This window comes from Myodes glareolus, chromosome 3 (assembly GCF_982192425.1).
Source record: "Myodes glareolus chromosome 3, mMyoGla1.1, whole genome shotgun sequence".
In the NCBI taxonomy this organism is placed as follows: domain Eukaryota; kingdom Metazoa; phylum Chordata; class Mammalia; order Rodentia; family Cricetidae; genus Myodes; species Myodes glareolus.
This window is the reverse complement of record NC_142028.1, coordinates 76,600,854-76,621,342: the sequence shown is the minus strand read 5'-3', so window position 1 is coordinate 76,621,342 and position 20,489 is coordinate 76,600,854. Positions and strand designations below refer to the sequence as shown.

General features: G+C 53.3%; 3 protein-coding genes and 1 non-coding gene across 19 annotated transcripts; 1 reads left to right on the top strand and 3 right to left on the bottom strand.

Moving 5' to 3' along the window:
* Positions 1–3,851: 3,851 nt before the first annotated feature.
* On the bottom strand, positions 3,852–11,100 carry Btbd19 (BTB domain containing 19). 9 transcript variants are annotated; one of them, XM_087904696.1, is made up of 8 exons: positions 10,764–11,086; positions 9,374–9,587; positions 9,187–9,240; positions 7,727–7,786; positions 6,698–6,766; positions 6,482–6,613; positions 6,242–6,367; positions 3,852–6,132 (listed from the first exon to the last, which is right to left on the bottom strand). In XM_087904696.1, exons 1-8 carry the CDS (start codon positions 10,847–10,849, stop codon positions 5,998–6,000), a joined length of 876 nt encoding a protein of 291 aa, XP_087760822.1. In that variant the 5' UTR covers positions 10,850–11,086; the 3' UTR covers positions 3,852–5,997. The 9 variants fall into 9 exon arrangements, with proteins under 9 accessions (XP_087760822.1, XP_087760819.1, XP_087760820.1 ...); XM_087904693.1 differs by having other exon boundaries at positions 3,852–6,367; positions 10,764–11,094; XM_087904694.1 differs by having other exon boundaries at positions 6,242–6,613; positions 10,764–11,089.
* On the bottom strand, positions 8,511–8,585 carry Trnat-agu (transfer RNA threonine (anticodon AGU)). The gene has a single exon. It is a non-coding gene; the product is annotated as a tRNA-Thr (tRNA).
* On the top strand, positions 9,585–13,730 carry Dynlt4 (dynein light chain Tctex-type 4). Of its 7 annotated transcripts, none has more exons than XM_085698764.2 (3): positions 11,929–12,173; positions 12,578–12,637; positions 12,969–13,730. In XM_085698764.2, the coding sequence occupies exon 3, from the start codon at positions 12,977–12,979 to the stop codon at positions 13,634–13,636; it is 660 nt and encodes a 219-aa protein (XP_085554890.1). In that variant the 5' UTR covers positions 11,929–12,173; positions 12,578–12,637; positions 12,969–12,976; the 3' UTR covers positions 13,637–13,730. The 7 variants fall into 7 exon arrangements, with proteins under 7 accessions (XP_048286573.1, XP_085554890.1, XP_085554889.1 ...); XM_085698763.2 differs by having other exon boundaries at positions 12,966–13,730; XM_085698762.2 differs by having other exon boundaries at positions 12,575–12,637.
* Positions 13,650–18,575, bottom strand: Plk3 (polo like kinase 3). 2 transcript variants are annotated; one of them, XM_048430626.3, is made up of 15 exons: positions 18,247–18,563; positions 18,033–18,140; positions 17,827–17,943; positions 17,538–17,667; positions 17,359–17,446; positions 16,504–16,599; positions 16,209–16,407; positions 15,971–16,097; positions 15,675–15,766; positions 15,337–15,430; positions 15,118–15,201; positions 14,861–15,023; positions 14,581–14,710; positions 14,281–14,394; positions 13,650–14,167 (listed from the first exon to the last, which is right to left on the bottom strand). In XM_048430626.3, exons 1-15 carry the CDS (start codon positions 18,454–18,456, stop codon positions 13,976–13,978), a joined length of 1,944 nt encoding a protein of 647 aa, XP_048286583.3. In that variant the 5' UTR covers positions 18,457–18,563; the 3' UTR covers positions 13,650–13,975. The 2 variants fall into 2 exon arrangements, with proteins under 2 accessions (XP_048286583.3, XP_085554880.2); XM_085698754.2 differs by lacking the exon at positions 15,118–15,201 and having other exon boundaries at positions 18,247–18,575.
* Positions 18,576–20,489: the final 1,914 nt, after the last annotated feature.

Below are 20,489 nucleotides of genomic sequence, written 5' to 3'. Positions count from 1 at the left end.
GGCCCCGGCAGCAAGCTCAGCCATCTTGCTTCCATCACTCTCCCCAAGGTTCAGAAGCAGAAGCTACATGGCCAAGGGTCATAGACTTGGCCAACTAAAGCCCAAGGTTTAAACCAAGGCAGAACTCGCAGCTCCAGCTCAGGTCCCCAAAGGTGCCCAGGCCCCTGTGAAGGTCACATAGAAAAGGCTTCCTGTCTGCCCATGTGAGGACAGCTGGATAGGTGTGACACACCGACCCAGTATTTGCAGATGATCAGGGCCCTATACTGTGTTTTAGAAATCTATTTTTAAAAAATTCTTAGCATAGCCAGGCGGTAGTGGTGTTCGCCTTTAATTCCAGCGCTCAGGAGGCAGAGGCAGGCAGATCTCTGTAAATTTGAGGCCAGCCTGATTTATAAGAGCTAGTTCCAAGACAGATCCTAAAGCTACAGAGAAACCCTGTCTCAGAAAAAAAAAGGCTTAATATAGAAAATTATGCAATCCTCAGTGTTCGTTTGGCATTCCAATCCTGCACACCTACCTCTCCAGACTCATCTTCCGGCTCCCTGCTCCTTCAGTATGCAAGGGAGGGGCAAATCCAGGAAGGCATGATGAAATAAAAGGTCAGCAAAATGGCCAGCTGAAGAGCTGGAGGAAGCAGGGCCAAGGATGCTATTTTAGGAGGTTTGTGGAAGGAGCCCTGGCCCAAGCAACCTCCATGGCAGGACTGCTGTGCACCCACAGCGGTGGCTGGGAGGCAGGAAACTGTCTTTGGCCAGCTAACCATGTGGGAGATTGTCCCCAGGATGTCGATGCCCAAGCTAATAACCCCACTGATTTAAGCTCCTGGCGGTGAAGAGTTGACCAGCCCTGCTGCACAGAGGCCTTGAAGAGCCTAGACACAGCCCTGGGCTGCGGCCAGAGCCTCCCCCTCCCCCGGTACCCCTGATGGACAGACTCCCTGCGTTCCAGCCGCCACTCACCAGGAACGATCCCACCCAGGCACACTGCCTTCTCACACCTCACCCACACATACAAAGGTCGGAATATCATGGTCCAACCAAACGTCACACACAGACAAAACACATTGCAGCTCAATCCATACTAAAATGCCTTAAACGAATTAAAGTTAGTGACATAGTGATGAAGACCTGTAATCCCAGCACTCGGGTGGTAGGATCAGAGGCCATCCTCTGCCACTTGGGTTTGGGGTTAGCCTGGGCTATATGAAATGCTGCCTTTCTTATTATTTTATAACATTAGTGTATAGGTAGATAGTTGGGTGTGTATGTGCTATGTTTCTAGTGTGAAGGTCAGAGTTTGAGGCCAGGGTGAGTTCCAAGACAGCCAGGGCTACACAGAGAAATCCTGTCTTGAAAAAAATAAAACAACAATAACAACAAAACACACGCATGCTGGGCGGTGGTGGCGCAGGCCTTTAATCCCAGCAGTCGGGAGGCAGAGGCAGGCGGATCTCTGTGAGTTTGAGGCCAACCTGGTCTACAAGAGTTAGTTCCAGGACATGCTCCAAAGCTACAGAGAAACCCTGTATCAGGGAAAAAAAAAAACACACACACACACACATGCCACATACAAACAAAAACACCAAAATAATGTAAAGCCGGCAGTGGCAACCCACATTGGTAGGAACCTTAGGTAGCCTGGTAATCACAAAGCCGGAGAACTGCTACAGGCCTCGGATGCTGGCAGAGTTCTTAGGTGGCAGCACAAAGGTGTGATGTCATGTACAGAGGACGATAAATGGCTATTGTGGGGCCAAAGATGTCCCGAGATCCTTTGGCTCCAGACGTAGCATTCCAACCTCGGCACATCATGGAGGTTCTGATCGCTTAGTCAGCCTTGCAGGAGGAGCGCTTCCTTTTAGGAACATTGTTCACAGCTGTGTTGAAAGTTCTTACCCTGACTGCATGATCCGTGCAGTCCTGAGGAATGAGGGTGTCACGGGTGTCACTGAATGGATCCAGTCAGAGCTGAACCGCCCCAGGCGCAGTCGGTTTTGGCCACTGACCTCATCCAGCCTGAGGTGAGAAGTCCCATACTGCTTGTAAAGTGAGCTCACCCTGTGTAGCACCTAGCCCTACTCCACCCTCTGGCTTAGCACCCTTCCATGGCTCCCCATGCCGTAAATCAAGTCTAATCCCATTCCAGGCTCCACTAGGGCTAGCCTCCACTACCAGACAGAGCCTCTTTAAAACACACTCCACTTTCTGGACAAGAATGAGCCACTATTGTTTGTGTCACCATAACTTTGAACTTGGCATTCCCTAGGTTCTGCCTAGGCTCTTCCTCAGCTTCCCTTGTCCTCAGCCCGATCATCCTTCAAAAGGAACCAGATGCTACTGAGTGTGGCAACTCACACTGAGAATCTCAGCCTTGCTGAGGCTGGAGAATCGCTGTGAGTTTGAGACCAGCCTAAGCTGTCTTTAGAACAGAGTGAGACACTGTTCTAAAACAAAACAACTCAGGTGGTAGTGGTGGCACAGGCCTTAATCCCAGCACTCGGGGAGGCAGAGGCAGATCTCTGTGAGTTCAAGGCCAGCCTGGTCTACAAAAGCTAGTTCCAGGACAGGCACCAAAGCTACCCAAAGAAACCCTGTCTCAAAACAAACAAATAAACAAACAAAAACAACAACAAAACAAAACAAGACAAAAAAAACCTAGAACCAGACATGGTAACATACTTTTTTGATTCCAGAACTCAGGAGGCAGACTCAGGTGGCTCTCTGTGAGTTCAAGGCCAGCTGGTCTATGCAGTGAGTTCTGGGACAGCAAGGACTATATAGAGAGACCCTGTCTGAAAAAGACCCTGTCTGATAACCTGGATGACAACTGCCAGAGGGGTGGAACACGCCTCCTGTGGTCCTGCTGCTGAGTGCTGAGCTGGGCTGCTCAATCTGAAACTGGGGGTGCTCTACCAGTCTGGAACAACAAAACAGTCACCCAAGCATTGGGGCCAATAACTTAGCAATCCCAGATCGCACGAGGGAAGACAGAGCAAGGTCCCAGGCAGAGAAGCAGGGAGAGCAGTGGGCTAGGATCCACAGCTTCCTCTTGATCAGTTCTGCCCACCCACATCCCACAGCCCAGCAGAGGCCTTCTCATTTGCAAGCCTGTGGTGCATCAAGAGCAGACCGTTTCACTGTGCTTGAGTTCCAGCCCTGAGGATGGATCACAATCATGATCGTAGGATACAGCTGACTTGCAGGAAACACACATGTGTTAACCTACACCGTGCAGCTGAGGCACTGAACCTCTGGGAGGCTGGAAACAAAAGGACACACCCATCCTCTGGTTTTTCTTCGTATCACTAACCTCTTTCATCTTTCACACAAACATTTCCATGAAGTGGAACACTTCTGAGCCAACATTTTTTTCTTTCAGATTTACCTTATTTTTAATAATGTCTGTGGGGGCTTGTGAATGTGGCATTCAGACACCTATGGAGACTAGAGACATCAAAGCCCCTGGAGCTTGAGTTCCGGGTGTGTGCGAGCTACCTGACAGGTCCTAGAGATTGAACTCTAGGGATTGAATTCTGGACTTTTCCCAGAGCAGCTGAGCCTTCTCTCCAGCATCACCACCGCTCTCTAGTTTGCTTGTCTTTGGAAAGCCTTTCATTCTGTGTTCCAGGTGTCTGGAAGCAGGCAAAGCTGTCCAGCTCCCAGTGCTAGGATTACAGATATGAGCCACCACACCCAGCTCATAATCAAATTTTGGAAGCCTTGTTTTTTCTTCTCTTTCACAGAGGTTTGAATGTAGAATCTGGGGTGTGGTGGTCCATGCCTGTCACTAATTACCTGTCATTAATTCTATCACTTGGGATAGTTGAGGCAGGAGATATGACTCAGTGCTGGGACTAAAGGTGTGTGACAACACGCCCCGTTTATTTATTTTAAAGATGTATACAGTATTCTGCCTGCAGGTAGACTGGCAGGCCAGAAGAGGGCACCAGATCTCATTATAGATGGTTACAGGAATTGAACTCAGGACTTCTGGAAGAACAGCCAGTAACCAATGCTCTTAACCGCTGAGCCAACTCTCCAGGTCTCATCATGTAACTAACCTAGGCTGGCCCCAAACTGCTGATCCTATATCCACTTCCTGAGTGCTTCCTCCTACAGGCCTATTCCACCACGCTATGCTTGTCTCATGAACACATTTTCAGAAGACAGCAGTCTGCCTGCATGAGAAATTGAGTGTTCTGGCCTCAAATGAAGGATTGTTGGATTCAAGAAACATGAAGGATTTCCAAGCTTCTGACAATTTAGAAGGCCGTTTTCATCATGGCCTCGAAAGTTGGTGTAGAATAAAGTAACCAAAAGCAAGAGAATTACAGGCATGCAAGCAGCAAATTCCTTTCAGCATTCACTACCCAAACAAGGGTACCCACTGGGTGGCACTGGGGAGCCACCTGTTCAATCTTGAGGGAGAATACAAATAGACATCTTTAATTCATAAGCAAACATTTTTATATGTCAGAATTATAATTTTTCTTTTTTTTAATATTTATTTATTTTGTATACAATATTCTGTCTACATGTATGCCTGCAGGCCAGAAGAAGGCACCAAACCTCATTACAGATGGAACAGATGCCACCATGTGGTTGCTGGGAATTGAACTCAGGACCTTTGGAAGAGCAGGCAATGCTCTTAACCTCTGAGCCATCTCTCCAGCCCCAGAATTACAATTTTATTTTCTTTTATATCGTCCACTGTCCTTCATTTTTAAATCTTGCTTTACGACTCCTTTAAAATTATTTGCTAGGAGCCAGGCAGTGGTGGTTTTTCTTGGAAAAATAAATAAATAATATACATCTAATACTACAGTAGTTCCATTTCACTGAAGGTGGGGGTGTTGAGGCGGAACCTTTTCAGCCCAGTAAGTCCAGAATAGCCTGAGCAACAGAGTTAAGATGATTCTTTCCCATCTCTTTAAGAGGTTTTTGTGGGTTGTTTTGTTTTGTTTTTAATTTTCCGAGACAGGGTTTCCCTGTATAGCCCTGGCTGTCTTGGTACTTGCTCCGCGGACCAGTCTGGCCTCAAATTTAGAGAGCCGCCTGCCTCTGCCTCCCCAGTGCCGGGATCAAAGGCGTGTGCAACCACTGTCCAGCTTTTTTGTTGTTGTTTTTAATTTAGCTGGAATAGTACACATGCCTTTAATATATACCAGGGAGGCAGAGGCAGTCGGAGCTCTGTGAGTTCAAGGCTAGTTTGGCCTACAAAGTGAGTTCTAGGCCAGCTGGGGTTACACAGTGAGAGAATACCCACCTCCTACCCCCCAAAAAAGTTAATTCTGGAACTCCCAAACTCAGTGTTAAGAACCGCTAAACATCTAGAAACTTTAGTACCTTGTCCTAGAATGCCGTTAAGGATGCTGAAGGACTCAGGGAAGGGCGTGACAATTACAACGATGGGACCGTCACAGGGATGCAAAGTGCACTGGGGCGGGGGCGGGGGAGGAGTGAGAGAGCACTGGCAGGGTAATGACAGAAAAAGATCCTCAAAAGTGACAGAATATAGGTTGCAGACTAAACCAACTCGAAAGTACTACTGGAAGGGAGAAAGGGCATGAGGTAAACAAGAATGAGATCCTGGCTCCTGACCCGCCGAAATGAGAAACAGTATTTACGGGACCGGGAGAGAGGAGAAGAGAAGCTCCGCGCTGAGCCTGGAGCCAGGAAGCTGATTTGTTGTTAAGGGAGACGCGCTAAATAGATAACAGCGTCAATCGAATGGAGGGACAGAGGAGTGACGGGCAGCAGGATGCGGTGTGAGCTCATGGAACAGATGCCACCCTCGCTTCCGGCCTCGGGGCGTCGCCCGAGCCCGTGACACGACTCCAACCTTGGGTCCACTGGCACTGGCCCGCCCCTACAAGGTCCTTCCGGCCTCCGGCTCGCAGGGCTTGCTGGGGGCGGAAGCCTGCCTCGGGCGCAGAGCACCTCGGGAGCTGTAGTTTGGAGTGTGATCAAATGCCTCCCAAGTTCCGGAAGTGGATCATTTGAAACGAAGGTCCAGAAAACGGTGGTGATCCCGGGGCAGGGTTCCCTTTCGCCGCCTGCACGGTGCGCCCCTGGCCGCATCTCCTCTCCGTAAGGCATGGCACTTCCACGCCTCCACAATCTGCTCCACCTGTAGGAGAAGGAGGGTCACCATGCAGTCCGAAGTCCCCTGGCAAGGGCCCTGGCTCCTCATCCCCACGTGGCAGAGTGGATCTGAGCCCGGGTACTCGCGTCCGCACCGGGATGAGCGGCTCCTGTCGGTTCTGCTCTTCCAGGGCGCTCAACTCCGCCGGGGCCAGCAAGGCCAATCTCAGCTCTCGAACCACTGGAGCCGCCACCTCGGCCACCGGTCTCTCCAACACCGCCTGTGGAAGCGAACCTTGAGCCCCGGCGGAGCGGCGGCCTGTGCCCTGCAGTCCGCTTGCCGAGTTCCTGCGGCTTCCGCCGCTTCGCCCTCGCCTCCCCCAGGTCCCACTCACGGCGCCCACGCGCGCCCAGTTTCGGGCTGCCTTGACCAGCTCCGCCTCGTCCACGCAGAGCTTGTCACTGCGTAGCACGGGCAGCAGCGCACTGGCGGATAGCTCCAGAAAGCCGCGGGTGCGTAGAGCCTCCTATGGATCGGTGTATTTGATCAGAGCAGAGAAGAGTGGCATAGGGAAGACAGACTACAAGAATAATAATGGTGGGAGCTGTACCTGGCTGTGAGCCTCTATGAAGGCTATGCACCGCTCCTGCAGCGGCCCCAGGCCAAAGGTTACAGCCACCTGAGAGCAGAGTGAAGGTGGTCAGGTTAGAGACTGGAGAGGCCCGTGTGACCCAGCTCTGCATACTAGGGACTACCACACACCTGAGCACTATCCGAATGGGGAGGCTGACAGCACATGCAATGTCTCATGAAATTAGGCCTGGGGACAGTGTTCAGGTCCTTCAGACTCCATCTGGGAGCCCAAGTTTGGCTTCCAACCTCCACATCCCACCTTCCCCCATTTCTGCTTAGAGCCATTTCCCACTTTTTTCTTTGTAGCCCTGGCTGGTTTCAAACTCAGAGATCCACCTGCCTCTGCCTCTCCAGTGATGGGATTAAAGGAGTGTGCTACTTCCACCTCCCGGCTCCATTTCCCACTCTTAATACAAGACCACTATGTAGCCCAGGCTGGCCTCAAACTCAAATTTGATTGTCTCTGCTTCCTGAGTACTGGGATTAAAGGTGTATGTCACCATGCCTGCCTTTCCCAGCCCTTTGACCTTTGACTCTTCCTCCTACGTGTGACCTTACTGGTGTACTCTACACCCCACAAATCAGGGCAGAGTTTATCTCATAAGTGTCCTTGAGCATATATATATATATATATATATATATATATATATATATACATATATATACACACACACACACACACTCTCTCTCTCTCAGCTCTCATATCTTTTTTTTGTTTTTTTGTTTTTCAAGACAGGGTTTCTCTTGAAGCTTTTGAGCCTGTCCTAGAACTAGCTCTAGCTCTTGTAGACCAGGCTGGCCTCGATCTCACAGAGATCCGCCTGCCTCTGCCTCCCGAGTGCTGGAATTAAAGGCATGTGCCATCATGGCCCAGCTTTTTTTTTTTTTTTTTTTTTTTTGGTTTTCTTATCGTTCTTCTAGTCAGTCAAGGCTTCTGGCATGTGGAGAGGCCAGGGCCACATTCTAAAACTGAGATTCCTCCCCAGGGCTGCCCAGCAGTACCCACCTGCAAGGCCTCACAAACCAACTCCACATCCAGAACCTTCATCACAAACTCCAGGCATAACTGGGACAAAAACAAAAGTAAATTGTGTGGTGCTGTCCTTGCTTCAAGACCTCAAGTCCTACCCTAGAAGCTGGGAGTCATTCAGACTCCCAGCAGCCCCGGAGCCATCCTGACCTCCCAGACTTGGGAACCAGGGAATTGTTGGGACCTGTGATTTAGCAAGCCTAGAGGGCCTGGAGGCTAGCAAACTGAGCCCAGTGCGCCCCTAGTACACCTCTCTCCACTGAGACTCATCCAAAACTCCAGCCTCCTCTCCCCTCACTGTCTTCCCGCGCTGGGTCTCCTCCTTGACTCAACGGCACTTCTATTTTTAACAGAACCTTAAATTTCATGCTTGACATCTCCCTGTCTTCCAGAAAAGCACTGGGTGGTGCCAGCTGTCTCTTCTCAGAGCCACCCACCTCTCTTGGACTGCCATTTCCGGCTTGGCCACACCCTCTTGACTTTGACACTAATCTGACTGGCTGGACAGGCCTTTCCTTTTTCCTTATCTTTCAGTCCCTCCCCCCCCCCCAGCTCCCTTGCCCAAAGCATTCGGTGAGTCTCCACCGCCCTTGCATTGAAAGGGCTCCAGGAGAGAGAAAGTTGAGACAGGGGCCTTGCTGTGTAGCTTTGGCTGGCCTAGAACTCACTCTGTGGACCAGGGTGGCCATGAACTTGGTTTTACCCTCCTCTCTACTCTGCCTACCGAGTGCTGGAAATACAGGTTTATACCACCACACCTGGCTAGTGCTGGGAATTGAACCCAGGGCCTGTAGCATACTAGGCAAATATTCTACCACTGAACTACACTTCCAGCCTAAAGCACAAATTCTTGAAGCACCTGCATGAACCAGCCTCCTGGTACCCTTCCAGTTCACCCCACACCATGTTCCCAGTCCAACCACACCACAGATCTAAGCAGCTCCTTGAGTGCCCTGTGACTATAAAGTCATCTTCCCACTCTCCTGAACAAACCCTACTTGTTCTTCGAGCTCTAACACAGAAGTGTCCTTCTCCAGGAGTCTCTCCGTACATCAGCAGTCTGCCTATCCCACTTAGACCCCTGCTTTTCAGTTTAGCTTTTTGAGATTTAAGTCTCACTCTGTAGCCAAGGCTAGCCTGAACTCCCTAGGTAGTTGCCATCCTCCCCGGCCTTCAGACACTGGGATACTAGCCTGCAACACCACGGCCCACGCATGTCAAATGTCTTCATGTGTCTCTCTCCATCCAACTATGGGCCAAAAACCAGTTTACCCTTGTACTGCAGAACCAACCAGAAATACTTCCGGTGCTCACTCACACACTGAGCATGTGCAGATCCTGTGTCCATCCTTCTGTCTGCATGAGAAGGTCAGGCTGTGTGAAGGAGGCTACGAACTAAGGCGAGGAAAACAAGATGGCCTGCCTGAGACACCCACCTCTCGAAGTTCCTCCAGCCCGTATTCCACAGCTGCTGTGAGCACCTCCAGCACCTGCACAGGGGTGGCAGTTGAGGGAACAGAAGGGAGTTTCCCCTGCCCCCCAACCCCCAGCAGAATGGGCAGACTCCCCGCCTCTTGTATCCCCAGCCCATCCCCTCCCCAGCCCCCTCCTTGGTAGGCTCACAGAGTAGCGGTGCAGCGTGACGCTGTTGGCGTACAGGAACTCCAGCACAGCTAAGAAGGCCTCGGTTGGCACAGTGCTTAGCACCACAGGACTAGGTACCCCAGGGCCCGGCTCTGTCCCCAAAAGTCTCTGAAAGAAGTTGCATCTACAGGCCAACAAGCACCGGTGGGCAAACACCTCTTGCCGTTCTTGACCAACCACAAAGCAAACATCACTGTGGAAGAAAGGACAGAGAGCCAGAGAAGGGAATCTTCTTGAACCTAGGTCACACTTTTGGTTTTGCCTCTGCCACACTGGGACTTAGCTTCTTTTTCTGTAAGGTCAAAGCCCATGCCCGGGAGACACGGGCTCAACTTTAGTCCCCCTTCCACGCTGTGACTTTCTGTCTTTGACTCTCAGACTTCTCAGCCGTGACCATGGGTCTCGGAGGAGTTGACTATGCTTGGGCAAAGGGGATGCCAGGGTTCGTGCGAACAAGATTGAGGGCTGTCCAGCCTGAGTCCCGGGAGCAAGGAAACCCCTCGCGAGACAGCACCCACGAGATGCCAGCTCAGCATTTTCACTCTTCCTCCCGTAGGAGGGTGTGAGGATGTGGGGTGCAGAGCTCACTGACTGCGAACAGCCATGGCAATGATGCACCATCATGAGGTGAGACCACATTTTCCATTTTCGCGATCACTTCCGGCCCCAGCCTCTGGGCCTCTGAAGCCCTGCATAAGGTACAGGGGGAGGCAGCTTCCCCTGCCTCCTCCTCCCAGGCCAGACTGTGACACTCAGCCCTCAAGAAAAAGAATTATGACAGCCACTAACCCTGGGGAGCAGGCAGCCTCTGAGACAGCGGGGATGGGAAGCAGCAATCTGTCTCCCATGACCAGCCCTGCCCCCAGTAAACTCCATTCCCAGTTTCAGACAGCACTTAGCGTCTTCGGCAAGCCGTGGGCGGTCAGCAACCTTGAACTACTTCCTGTCTGGGTCTCTGACCCAATCCTTTGGGCTCTGTTCCTCTTAGGAATCCCCGGAGTCCTCCACTCTTGTCTCTTCAAGGAAGGAAGTCTAGCACTTAGCTGACTACCCAATGGGAGTTAGTTAGATCAAATCCCACCTTTCAGGGCTGAGGGGGTTGGGGATTCCTCCTTCAATCCAGAGAAGGAAGGGCTTTGCCTGAGTTCACACAGCTGCCCTCCTGTCTATCCCTCACTGCCCTCACCTCTGACTCTCAGGATAGCATGGACACAGGCCAGTAGACACCATCTCTACTTGACTTCCTCATGGACTGAGTTCACCAGGGAGGCCAAGTGCTCTTTCCTGGCCTCTTCACCCTTAGCCTCCTCAAATTCATAGGCCGGTGAGAGCAAGCTAAAGAAAACCCACCAGGGAGTCACCACCTCACCTGTACTGGGGGTTGTTGACAAGACTTCGGAGTGCTGTGGAAAAGGGGGCAGCCTGCCCGTGCACAACCAGTCCTGGGTTCTCCATGTGTGGGATGAGCAGAAGAACAAAGGGTGGAATGGCCTGAGAGGGAGGGCAGGAGCTGTAGAGGCCTGAGAGGCTGAGGAGCTGAAGGTCAAGGACAAAAGAGACCCAGGTCCCTAAAGAAAACCTGAGGTTCAGGTAAGCGATGCGGGTTCAGAGAGGACCCAAAGAAGCTGCCGCTGGGCAGGCCTATGATCCCGGAGAAGCTGGTTGTAGATGAGGCCCAGGCTGGGAGCCTGCCCAGGCAGCGGCTGGGTGGGAAGCCTGTGAGTTTCCATGGAAACTGGAGCTGAGCCTGAGGAGGCCCCGCCCATCTCCCTATCCGCCTAGGGAAATATTTCAGCGGTAGAAGGGTTCTAAGAGTTGGAGGGTCCTAGTGCTGGCTCCCGCCTGCCTACACTGGGTTCAGAATGTAAGGCCTCTGCCCTCCAATCCCTTCCCTACGGGTTCAGTCTAGAACCAGGATTAGCAGGCCGAAGACATCACCTCATTGGGGAAGATTCTTACCCCTAAGTGTGGCTTTCAGAACTCAGACTTAAGTTTGCCTGGGAGGGGCAGCCCCATGCCTCCCAGAGTAGGGCAGGCGAGGGGAGAGAAGCATCACAGGCTCTGGCATCACCAAGAGGCAATCATCCCTAGGGGAGAAGTATTATGTACTGGGTGATGAAGGAGGGATGGCCATCTGGGGACAAGTTCCAGGGCACCACTGAGTCATGGCCATGCTAGGCCTGGGTCTTTCCCACTGAGCCAAAAGGCCTCCCCTCCTCAGCACACAGCTCTGGCGTAAGGAAGTCATCCAAGCCCCACCCTAGCTCTGCCCTGAAACGGAAATGTTTGTCCTTGTTGAGGCTGATGGGAGAATGTAAAACCATGACGTACTCCTTCCTGTGAGCCCAGATACTGGATTCCTAAGAAGTCGCCCCCGTAGTCTCAAGGTTTTAGCACATCCCAGGCCCTTGTGATCTGTTCACAAATGGCCAGGCCAGCTGACTGGCCACTTCATAGGAAATAGCGGCTCAAAAGCAAACACACCTCTCTACACCTGCCCCCTCGTCTGTGATGCTTTAGAACTCCAAGGCCCTGTGGACCGCCCCCCACCCCCATAACTTAGGGTACCTTCCCTCCCCCCAGCAGGTGCTCATAGCAGTAACGCTTAGGTTATTCCAGAGTTTGGCTGGAGGGAGGAATTCTGGGAGGGAGTGGCATGCTTGCCACTGCAGTCCCATGGTAACTGCACAACACAAGCCTTCACCACCTACAGGCCTGGCAGAGAGGGCAGCTCAGTGAAGACTGGGGGCCAGCAGAGCTTGGAGGTCAGAGGCTACAGGTGAGTCAGGTGCCTGAGGGAGTTTCAGATGGTTCTGAAGGAGCGCGAGACCTAAGGAGGAGGAAGGCCGGATGGCCGTTGCTTCACTCGTCGCCCGCCTCCAGATGCAGCAGGGCAAGGGGGAGATAAGTCCCAGCCTCCTCAGAGCAGGGAAGACGATGACGTTCCATGCCTCTGAGGCCAGAGAGATCTACGGGAGTGATGGGGTTGGGTCTGCCCCTTCTGGCTCTGGATTGAAGAAATCCAGAAACCAACTTCATGTCCCCATTCTGCTGGTGAAGTCAAGTGGGAGGGGAGAAACGAAGTGGATTTCCTGCTCACCCAGTCAGCACGGTGACCAAGGGAGAACTCTGGGCAGAGGTTCCCTACTCACAGACTGAGCAGCCTTCTCTTACCTCTAGCAGCTCTTAACCTTCTCTAAGCAGCCCACACACCAATTGGATCTGCTTGTTCCAAGGATAGAGGTAAGAAAGGGATATGGAGGAGCTAGACAGGTGATATATGCCTAGTCTACTCCGGAGGCACTGAGTGTGGTGGCACGGACTGTGCCACTCCACCACTTAGGGGCTGGAGGCAGGAAGGAGTTCAAGGCCAGCCTCAGCCACACAAAGAGTTGGAGGAGCCATGTGAGACATTGTCTTAAACACACACACACACACACACACACACACACACACAGAGAGAGAGAGAGAGAGAGAGAGAGAGAGAAGAAACTTCAGCTTCCTTGAGCAAGAGGCTGATTATAGGGAGATCTGAGCCATTAAGGGCCACTCCTAAGTGTGGATCTTCCAGCAGGCAGAGCCATGGCTGGCAGGACTCTGCAATCAGGACGCCCAGAAGAGGATACTACCAAAGACCTGGCTCTGAAATTACCACCAGGGAAGTCTGGAGGTCACCTGGCCAGCATTGATGAGACCCGACCTGTAGGCCCAGGCCCAGCCTCCCGCCGCGGCTCCCTGATGAGCCTACACCCATCTTTTTCACGCCGCAACTCACTGGCGGGACCCCTAGTAGGTCTTGGAGGTCGACGACCATCCCTGAGCCTAATGCCCCCTTTAGGTTCACGAGTTAGCTTTTCTGGGTTACCCATCATGCCTGCCCGTCGGATGGCACCCTCATACCGCACTGAACCAGCGCCAGGCGAGCGCTGGGAAGCTGCAAGCGCTCAGCGTGTCCTGGAAGCAGCACTGGATGCAGGACTGAGCAATGTGTGCTACTCGGGTACCGAGGCGGGGAAACTGGCACAGGCGCTGTGTGAACAGATACGCATACGTATGCGGGAGCTTAGCCTACCCCGCTACAAACTGGTGTGCAGTGTGGTGCTGGGACCACGCGAGAGACAGGGCGTGCATGTGGCCAGCCGGGCACTCTGGGACGCAGTGCATGATGGACTGGCCTCTGCCACCTTCACCAACACTTCACTGTTCGCCGTGGCTACTGTCCACGCGGTTTACTGGGAATGATAAAGCCTTTAAGTTCTGAAAAACAGTTTATTATCCCAGGAGGAGGCCCCCCTGGGGCTCACATCCCAATAAATAAATGTGTTAATAAATAAAAGTGGTCCATAAATAATGCCCCCTAGCTGGGAGCTAAGGCTCAGGCTTATCTCAGGGAGAAAGGGTAAGAGACAGGGAGGACAGGCCATCCTCAACTGTAGTAAAGCTGGTCCCTGATTCCCTGGGGGACTCAGCCCAGAGCCCCCAGTGAGGCACCAAAGGGACAGGAGGGCCACAAAGGCAAGGACCCGAGTCTTTCAGGCACAGGCCTGGGGTCTGATCACAGTCTGCTCTGCAGGTTGGAACCTAAGCAGGACTTCGGTCCCTGAGCAAGCGCAGAGCATAGCGCAGCCGCTGCCGCAGGTCTGGGGAGCAGCCCAGCTGCCGGAGGTGGGAGGCGAGGTAAGTACAAGCACTGCGATTTCGGGCCACAAAAGTCACAAGGAGAGGTTCCCAGCCACTGAGAATCAGCTTTGTGTGGTCCCCATAGAAGTTCACCTGTGCACAGAAGGGTAACAAACAGCGTTCAGGGCTTGGGCACCAGACTCACACACCTTCCCAGAACCCTGGGCCTACCAGGCCATCCCTTCAACTCCAGGATGGGCTCTTACCTGGACAGTGCCATCACTGAACAGCATGAGCAGGGCCTGATCAGTCTTGACCCACTGCAACAGTAAGGGTGGGGCAGGCACCTCTACCTCTTCCACACTGGGCAGATCTCCACCCTGGGAGAACAGGCAGGTCAGGTCACTAGACTGGCATGAACTGGGTCTCTCCCTACGGCTGTCTCCTGCCCTTACAGGTCCAATCACTACCCTTGAGCCACCCTTCCCCCCCTCACCAACGATGGAGAATCAGAAGATATCAAAGATACCCAAGTCCCTAATGGCCCCCCACTGCAGCCCACACACCTTCATGAGGTGCTGCTCCATGTAGGAGGCGAAATACCGCAAGATGCCCAGCTGAGGCTGCAGAGCACGGGGAACAGACCCCACAGAGAAGGAGAAGTGCTTCGCGCTGGTGGGGTTGTAGTGCACGATCCTGAAAGAATGTGGAAAGCAGAGGAGGAGCCTGGCATTATCGCTCCTCCCCTTTGGATTTGAGAGCCCTGACCCGAGCACAAAAACACCAAGGTGCAACTCTGCTTGCTACAAACAGCCTAAATGCAAAGCGCCCCAATATAGCACTTACTTCCTATTGGCTGACAGGGCCATGTGTGTGCCATCGTTGAAGAGCACGGCTACACGGCGGCTGGACAGCTGATACCCAAAGCCAAACTTGTTGGAGTAGTCAACCCACTTGCTGACCCACACCAGAGGCTCTGGCTGTGCCAACGGGGCTGGGTTCTGTTCCGCTGTTACAGGAGAGGAGGGAGTGAAGACTTTCCCTGGTCTCTAGGTCAAAGAGAACTTTCCAAACTATTTGCATGGACCAGAGCCCAGCCTTACCTGGGGGCATGAAGGCTACACAGTTTCTCAGGGCACAGAGGGCAGACTCTACCACTGTGGCCACAGTCAAACCTTCTTCAAACCCTGAGGGAACAGGGCACTGACATTTAGGCAATAGCCTTCCTGGGCCCAGGTCATGTCCCTCGACCAACCACTTCCTTTTGGCCCCTGGTCTCCACCCTAGCCACCTCCAGCACCTCTCATCTTCTGGCTCCTCACCATCTCCACTGCTTGCCAGTGTCCCACGGGGTGAGCTGTCCTCAGCGGCTGTCTCTACCAAGCTGATGGGGGCCGGGCCTGAAGCTGCTGGAGCCTGGACAGTTGGGTAGAGAGGGAGTGAGATTAGGTCTCAGAATCCAAACCCTTGAAAAGTCCAGGGACCCAGCCCTGTCCCTGACGGCTCTCAGGGCACCCTAGGTCAGCCTCAGCTGGCTAATGAGACACCGCCAATTAGGCCACCACGAGGTTGTATGCTTCATCAGCCTTTCATGCTGGGCTTCCCTCAGCTGCTAGGGTCAGGATTAGTCAGGGGAATAATGCTCACGTGAGCACCTCACCTCAGGCCTGACATCCGGGTGACCGAGGGATGTGCGCATGAGGCCGCTCACCAAACAGGAGACGTTATCCCGTTCCTCAGAATGGTTCTTATCTGGGGATGAGGGAACACAGCCCTCAGTGTCTGTCTGACCACATTTCCCAAAGTGTTCACACACAGGCAGGTCTTCCCACGTGTCTAGACACACATGTTCCCCCCAAGAGTCTACAGGTACCCCCACTGAAACCACCCCCTACTCAGATGAATGTAAGAAGCCACTGCTCTCTACCCTGACCTCCTGACGCCTGACTCACTCACTCTTGTTCTTTTTCCTGCCAAACAGGCTCTTGGTGACTTTGGCAAACAGACTCCTCGCAGGGTTGGGGGGGGTCAGATCTGGGACTGTCACACAGCTGCTCACAGGAAGCCGATCAGGGGTATAGCCCTGAGGACGAGAGCCAAGCAAACAGAGAAGTGAGACCCCCAAGGGTCCTGCTCTTTCATGCTCTGAGAACATGCAGACAGACGGAACCTCATCATCTGGAGATCCACAGACCTTTGTAAAGAAGTCATGGCGTAGGATCTGTTCAATAGAGGGGCGGTCTCGGGGTGAAGCCCGAAGAATGGCAGCCAGGAGCTGACGGGCAGGTAGTGAGAGGCTGGCAGGCAACGTGTAATGAACCTGCTTGATGCAGCGGTACGTTTCTTTCAGGTCAGCTGTCTCAAATGGGGGGCTCCCACACAGAAGTGTGTACCTGTGCCCAGGAATAGGAGGCCAGGAGTCAAGTACTAGGAAGTGGAACACCCTATCCATGCACCTGTCACCATCTGCTAATGACCTTGGCACTCACATGACACAACCAAGTGACCACACATCTGCCTCGGGGCCATGGCCTTGTCTCAGCAGCACTTCTGGGGCCACATAGTTGGGAGTGCCACAGATGGTCCTGAAAGAGGGTAGGGCGGAGAGGGGAAGGCTCAGACCCAGCCTAGCACCCGCCCCCATTCCTGCCCCTGCTGTGAGTTCAGACAAAGCAGCTGCCTGTCACCAAGGGCCAGAGAGCTCCTGCTTGTCTTGGGACAATGGATGTTGAGAATGACAGCTGAGTCCTCACCCACCCGGTCCGGTCCAGCTGCACAGCTGCTCTGCAGCACAGGAGGAGGCCTGACCCCAACGTAGCCCCCTCTCCCAAGGTCAGTACAGAGGGTCCACGGCTGATCCCTTCCCCCACTCCCGTCTGTCAAACCCTCATTAGGCTGCCACCTCCCACAGTCTGTGCTGCACACAGCCAACACCAGCTGTCATACCCTCCATAAACACTCACCTGCCACCCATGCTATCTGTGTGACACACACCCCGCCGCAGAGATCGTCTTAGACATAAGGGTATCATGTCCTGTCATTCCCACAGTCAGCCAGTCTCACAGACAAACGCTCACTGCCTGGTCTGTTTTCCCCATCCAACACAGACAGATCAGCCATACATTTCCAAAACTACTTAGACTCCCATCTGTGTCAGGGACTCAGCACCTGCCCATCCGCCCGGCTGAGTGGCCACCTCTACCTTCACACATCCAGACAGCCCATCACCCCATCCCTGTTTATCCCAAGCACACATCAGGTCACCTTGCTTTCCACATATACACTGTCACACTGGACACCATCGGTGTCACATACAGACTGTGGCCACCCCCACCCCCACTCACTTTTTCCTCTGCTCTGGGGGCTCTAACCGGGATGCCAGACCAAAATCCCCCACCTTCAGTTCCATGTTATCCGTGATGAAAAAATTTCCTAGAGAGTGGCAGAAAGACGGGTCAGATTCCTCACTGCCTCTCTTCCCTTCCCAGGTCCCCACCCTTCCGAAGAGACCCGGGAATCTCACCCAGCTTGAGGTCTCTGTGCAGGATACCCCTCTGGTGCAAATACTTGAGGCCAGAAAGGATCTGGCGCAGGTAGTAGCGAACCTCTGGTTCCAAAAGGGTGTGCCGGGCCTTCCAGATGTGGGCCAGGGACTGCAGAAAGCCACTGTTTCAGTCCCTGCTTGCCTTCCCAGACCCGCCCTCCATCTGTGCTTGCTAAGGACGACAGGAACCCAGTTTTGGATATTAAGAACCAGCTTCCTTCCTTTCCCACCCCTGTAAACGATGAATCCCCCCACCCCCATTCCGGACCTTTCGGCTACAGAGCTCCAGGAAAATGTATATGTTGTCAGCATCCTCGAAATGGTGCGAAAAGCGAACGATATGGCGGTGCTGTAGGTCTCGGTGCAACTCGATCTCGTTTAGGATCTGCGACGAGGGCGCGAGATCGTCATCTTTCCAGGGTTCCCACGCCACCATCCCCTCCCTACCCCTTGGTCCTCAGGACCTGAACCCACCTTCTCGCGCTGATGCGGCTTGGCGACGCGGCTCTGCGGGATGACTTTGACCGCGTAGGCTACACCGGTTTCGGTGTCAGCTGCTTCATAGCAGCGGGCGAAGCCCCCCTAAGAGGAGGAGGATGCATCGGTCTGGTCGCCCCAGGGAGACAGGATCGGGCCCGGAGGGCTCCCCTCTACCTCCGTGAGCGCCACCCCAAAGCCTCCGACTTACCTTGCCCAACAAGCGGCCCTTGATGTAGGTACGGCCACTGCATGGGTCGGTGATGAGGCGACCCGGGTCCGGCGCCGCTGGCCCGGCCAGCACCTCTGGCTCCGACCGCGGCGAGGCACTAGCAGGCGGCCCCGGGCCGGCGGGGGGCGCGGGCGGGGCGGCCGCGCGCGGGAAGGGGCGCGGGGACAAGAAGCCGGCGGCGGGCTCCATGCGGGCGGCACAGCGCAACGCCGGCCCGAGCTGGTTCTCGGTTCCGCCCGGCCCCGGCTGCGCGTGGCGCTGCCTGGTTTCTCTACGCTGCGAGCGCGCCCGAGGGAGCCCGGCGTTTTTATCAATGAACGCCTGCCCCCTCCCGGGTGTCTCGTCATCGCGAGCTCCGCCCCTTTCCTGGCAGGCAGGTTTGGAGAAGCTCTGCCCTCTGCTCGGTCACGTCACCTGAAAAATCCTCCCCCTTGCCCGGACGTACTTCAAGGCCACTCCTCCCGCTCCGGCCTTAAAGGAGCCGAGGCTGCGCTAGTCAGCCCGACAGGTGCAAGGCTGCTCATCTTTTTTATTTCTGCTACCCCGTCCACGTGGTGATACGTGTCCTGCCAAAGGCAGCCCCTTCCTTTCTTTCTTCGTGCTGAAGTCGGAGTGGAGACCAGGTGTCCCGAGGCCTCTACAGCGTTACAGTGGGAGAGGAGAGGCAGGGGTGGCGCAAACTTTTCCTCAGTGCACGTCACCAACCCGGGGAGGGGGGGGGGAGAGTCTCCCGTAAGCTTCCCGTACCCTGGTACAGAACCCATAGCCCTAGCCTAGTGCTGCCCTCTTTGGGGGACTATGGAAAAGCGCGCTTTGGAGCCTGATTTACCTGGTCCGGGACCGTACAAGGAATGGGTTTGTAGAACAGAGCCTGGAATTCGAGATTTTGTTTTTGTTTTCTAGACAGGCTTTCTCTATGTAGTCCGAGCTGTCCTGGAACTCATTCTGTTGACCAGGCTGGCCTCGAACTCAGATATCCACCTGCCTCTGCCTTCAGAGTGCTAGGATTAAAGCCACCACCGAACTTCCACGTGGAATCCTAACCCCTCTGACTTTGTCCAAGGATCACACATCTCCATCTGGCTTTGTGGACTTTGTTTCCACTCTGAGCTATCCATTCAGACCTCAGATTTACTGAAAATATCTGCTAAGTGACAGACACTGCCTCCACTAAGAGTGGTCAGAGCTGTAGCCCTCCTTTAGTTTATAGGATTCTGCTTTCTGGAAGCAGATGTAAGTACATAAACAAAGTAATTACAGACTGTGAAAAGGGCTAAGAAGGAAGTAAACAAGAGAGCAACTAAGAGCATGCTTTACAAAGAGGAGTCAGAGTAGCCAAGAAATATAAACACCCGATTCCTGCCACCTAACAGAGTTGTCTCAGATGCCTCAATGTAACCCTTCAGCTTCATCTTCCCCTGGTCATAGTCTACCTTGTTGGGATTATTGCTACACTGTACTGTCCTCCCAGCCTTTGGTTTCATTTCCATTCCATCCTGCCTGCAAATGCTGCCAGAAATTTCCCAGTCGTCATCAGGCCTCAAAGACCTTTTTTCATGTGTGTGTGTGTTTCAAGATAGGATTTCTCTGTGTAGCCCTGGCTGTCCTTGAACTCGCTCTGTAGACCAGGCTGGCCTTGAACTCACAGAGATCCTCCTGTCTCTACTTCCAGGGTGCCTCGCATGAAAGCTGGGTTTAAGGCATGCACCACCATGCCAGACTACAAGGACCTTCCTAAAGCTTGCCCTTCATGGCCACACAAAAAAAGAGACCCCAAGTAGCTGAAGGCCAGGAGAAATATCAGTAACTTAAATAAGAGAATGGGGTATGGGGTGGGCTAAGGTGCCATGTTTAGCGATTTTCCCAGGGGAGAAGGAAGTGGTGAGGCCAGAAAGAACAGAATTTCAGTTCAAATGAAGTCTTGGGCTGGAGGTTGAGGCTAGAGGTTCAAGGTTGTCCTAGTTAGAGTCAACTGTCAAGAGTCATCCAAGGGACCCTGACTGAGGTGATGTGGGTTGTCCTTAGGTATATGTGTTATTCTTTTTTTTTTTAAAGATTTATTTATTTATTATGTATACAGTATTCTTAGTATTCTGCATGTATACCTACAGGTCAGAAGAGGGCACCAGATCTCATTACAGATGGTTGTGACCCACCATGTGGTTGCTGGGAATTGAACTAAGGACCTCTAGAAGAGCAAGCAGCGCTCTTAACCACTGAGC

Coding starts and splice junctions, on each gene's coding strand:
- Plk3 (XM_048430626.3), bottom strand. CDS start 18,456: ATGGAGCCCGCCGCCGGCTTCTTGTCCCCGCGCCCCTTCCCGCGCGCG. Junction 17,668..17,826: donor TGGAGCTCTGTAGCCGAAAG/GTCCGGAATGGG, acceptor GGCTTTCTGCAG/TCCCTGGCCCACATCTGGAA. Junction 16,408..16,503: donor TGGTCACTTGGTTGTGTCAT/GTGAGTGCCAAG, acceptor TCCTGGGCACAG/GTACACACTTCTGTGTGGGA.
- Dynlt4 (XM_048430616.2), top strand. CDS start 12,977: ATGGCTGGCAGGACTCTGCAATCAGGACGCCCAGAAGAGGATACTACC.
- Btbd19 (XM_087904690.1), bottom strand. CDS start 10,849: ATGGAGAACCCAGGACTGGTTGTGCACGGGCAGGCTGCCCCCTTTTCC. Junction 6,767..7,726: donor TGGTTTGTGAGGCCTTGCAG/GTGGGTACTGCT, acceptor CTCTGCTCTCAG/GTGGCTGTAACCTTTGGCCT. Junction 6,614..6,697: donor TCATAGAGGCTCACAGCCAG/GTACAGCTCCCA, acceptor ACCGATCCATAG/GAGGCTCTACGCACCCGCGG.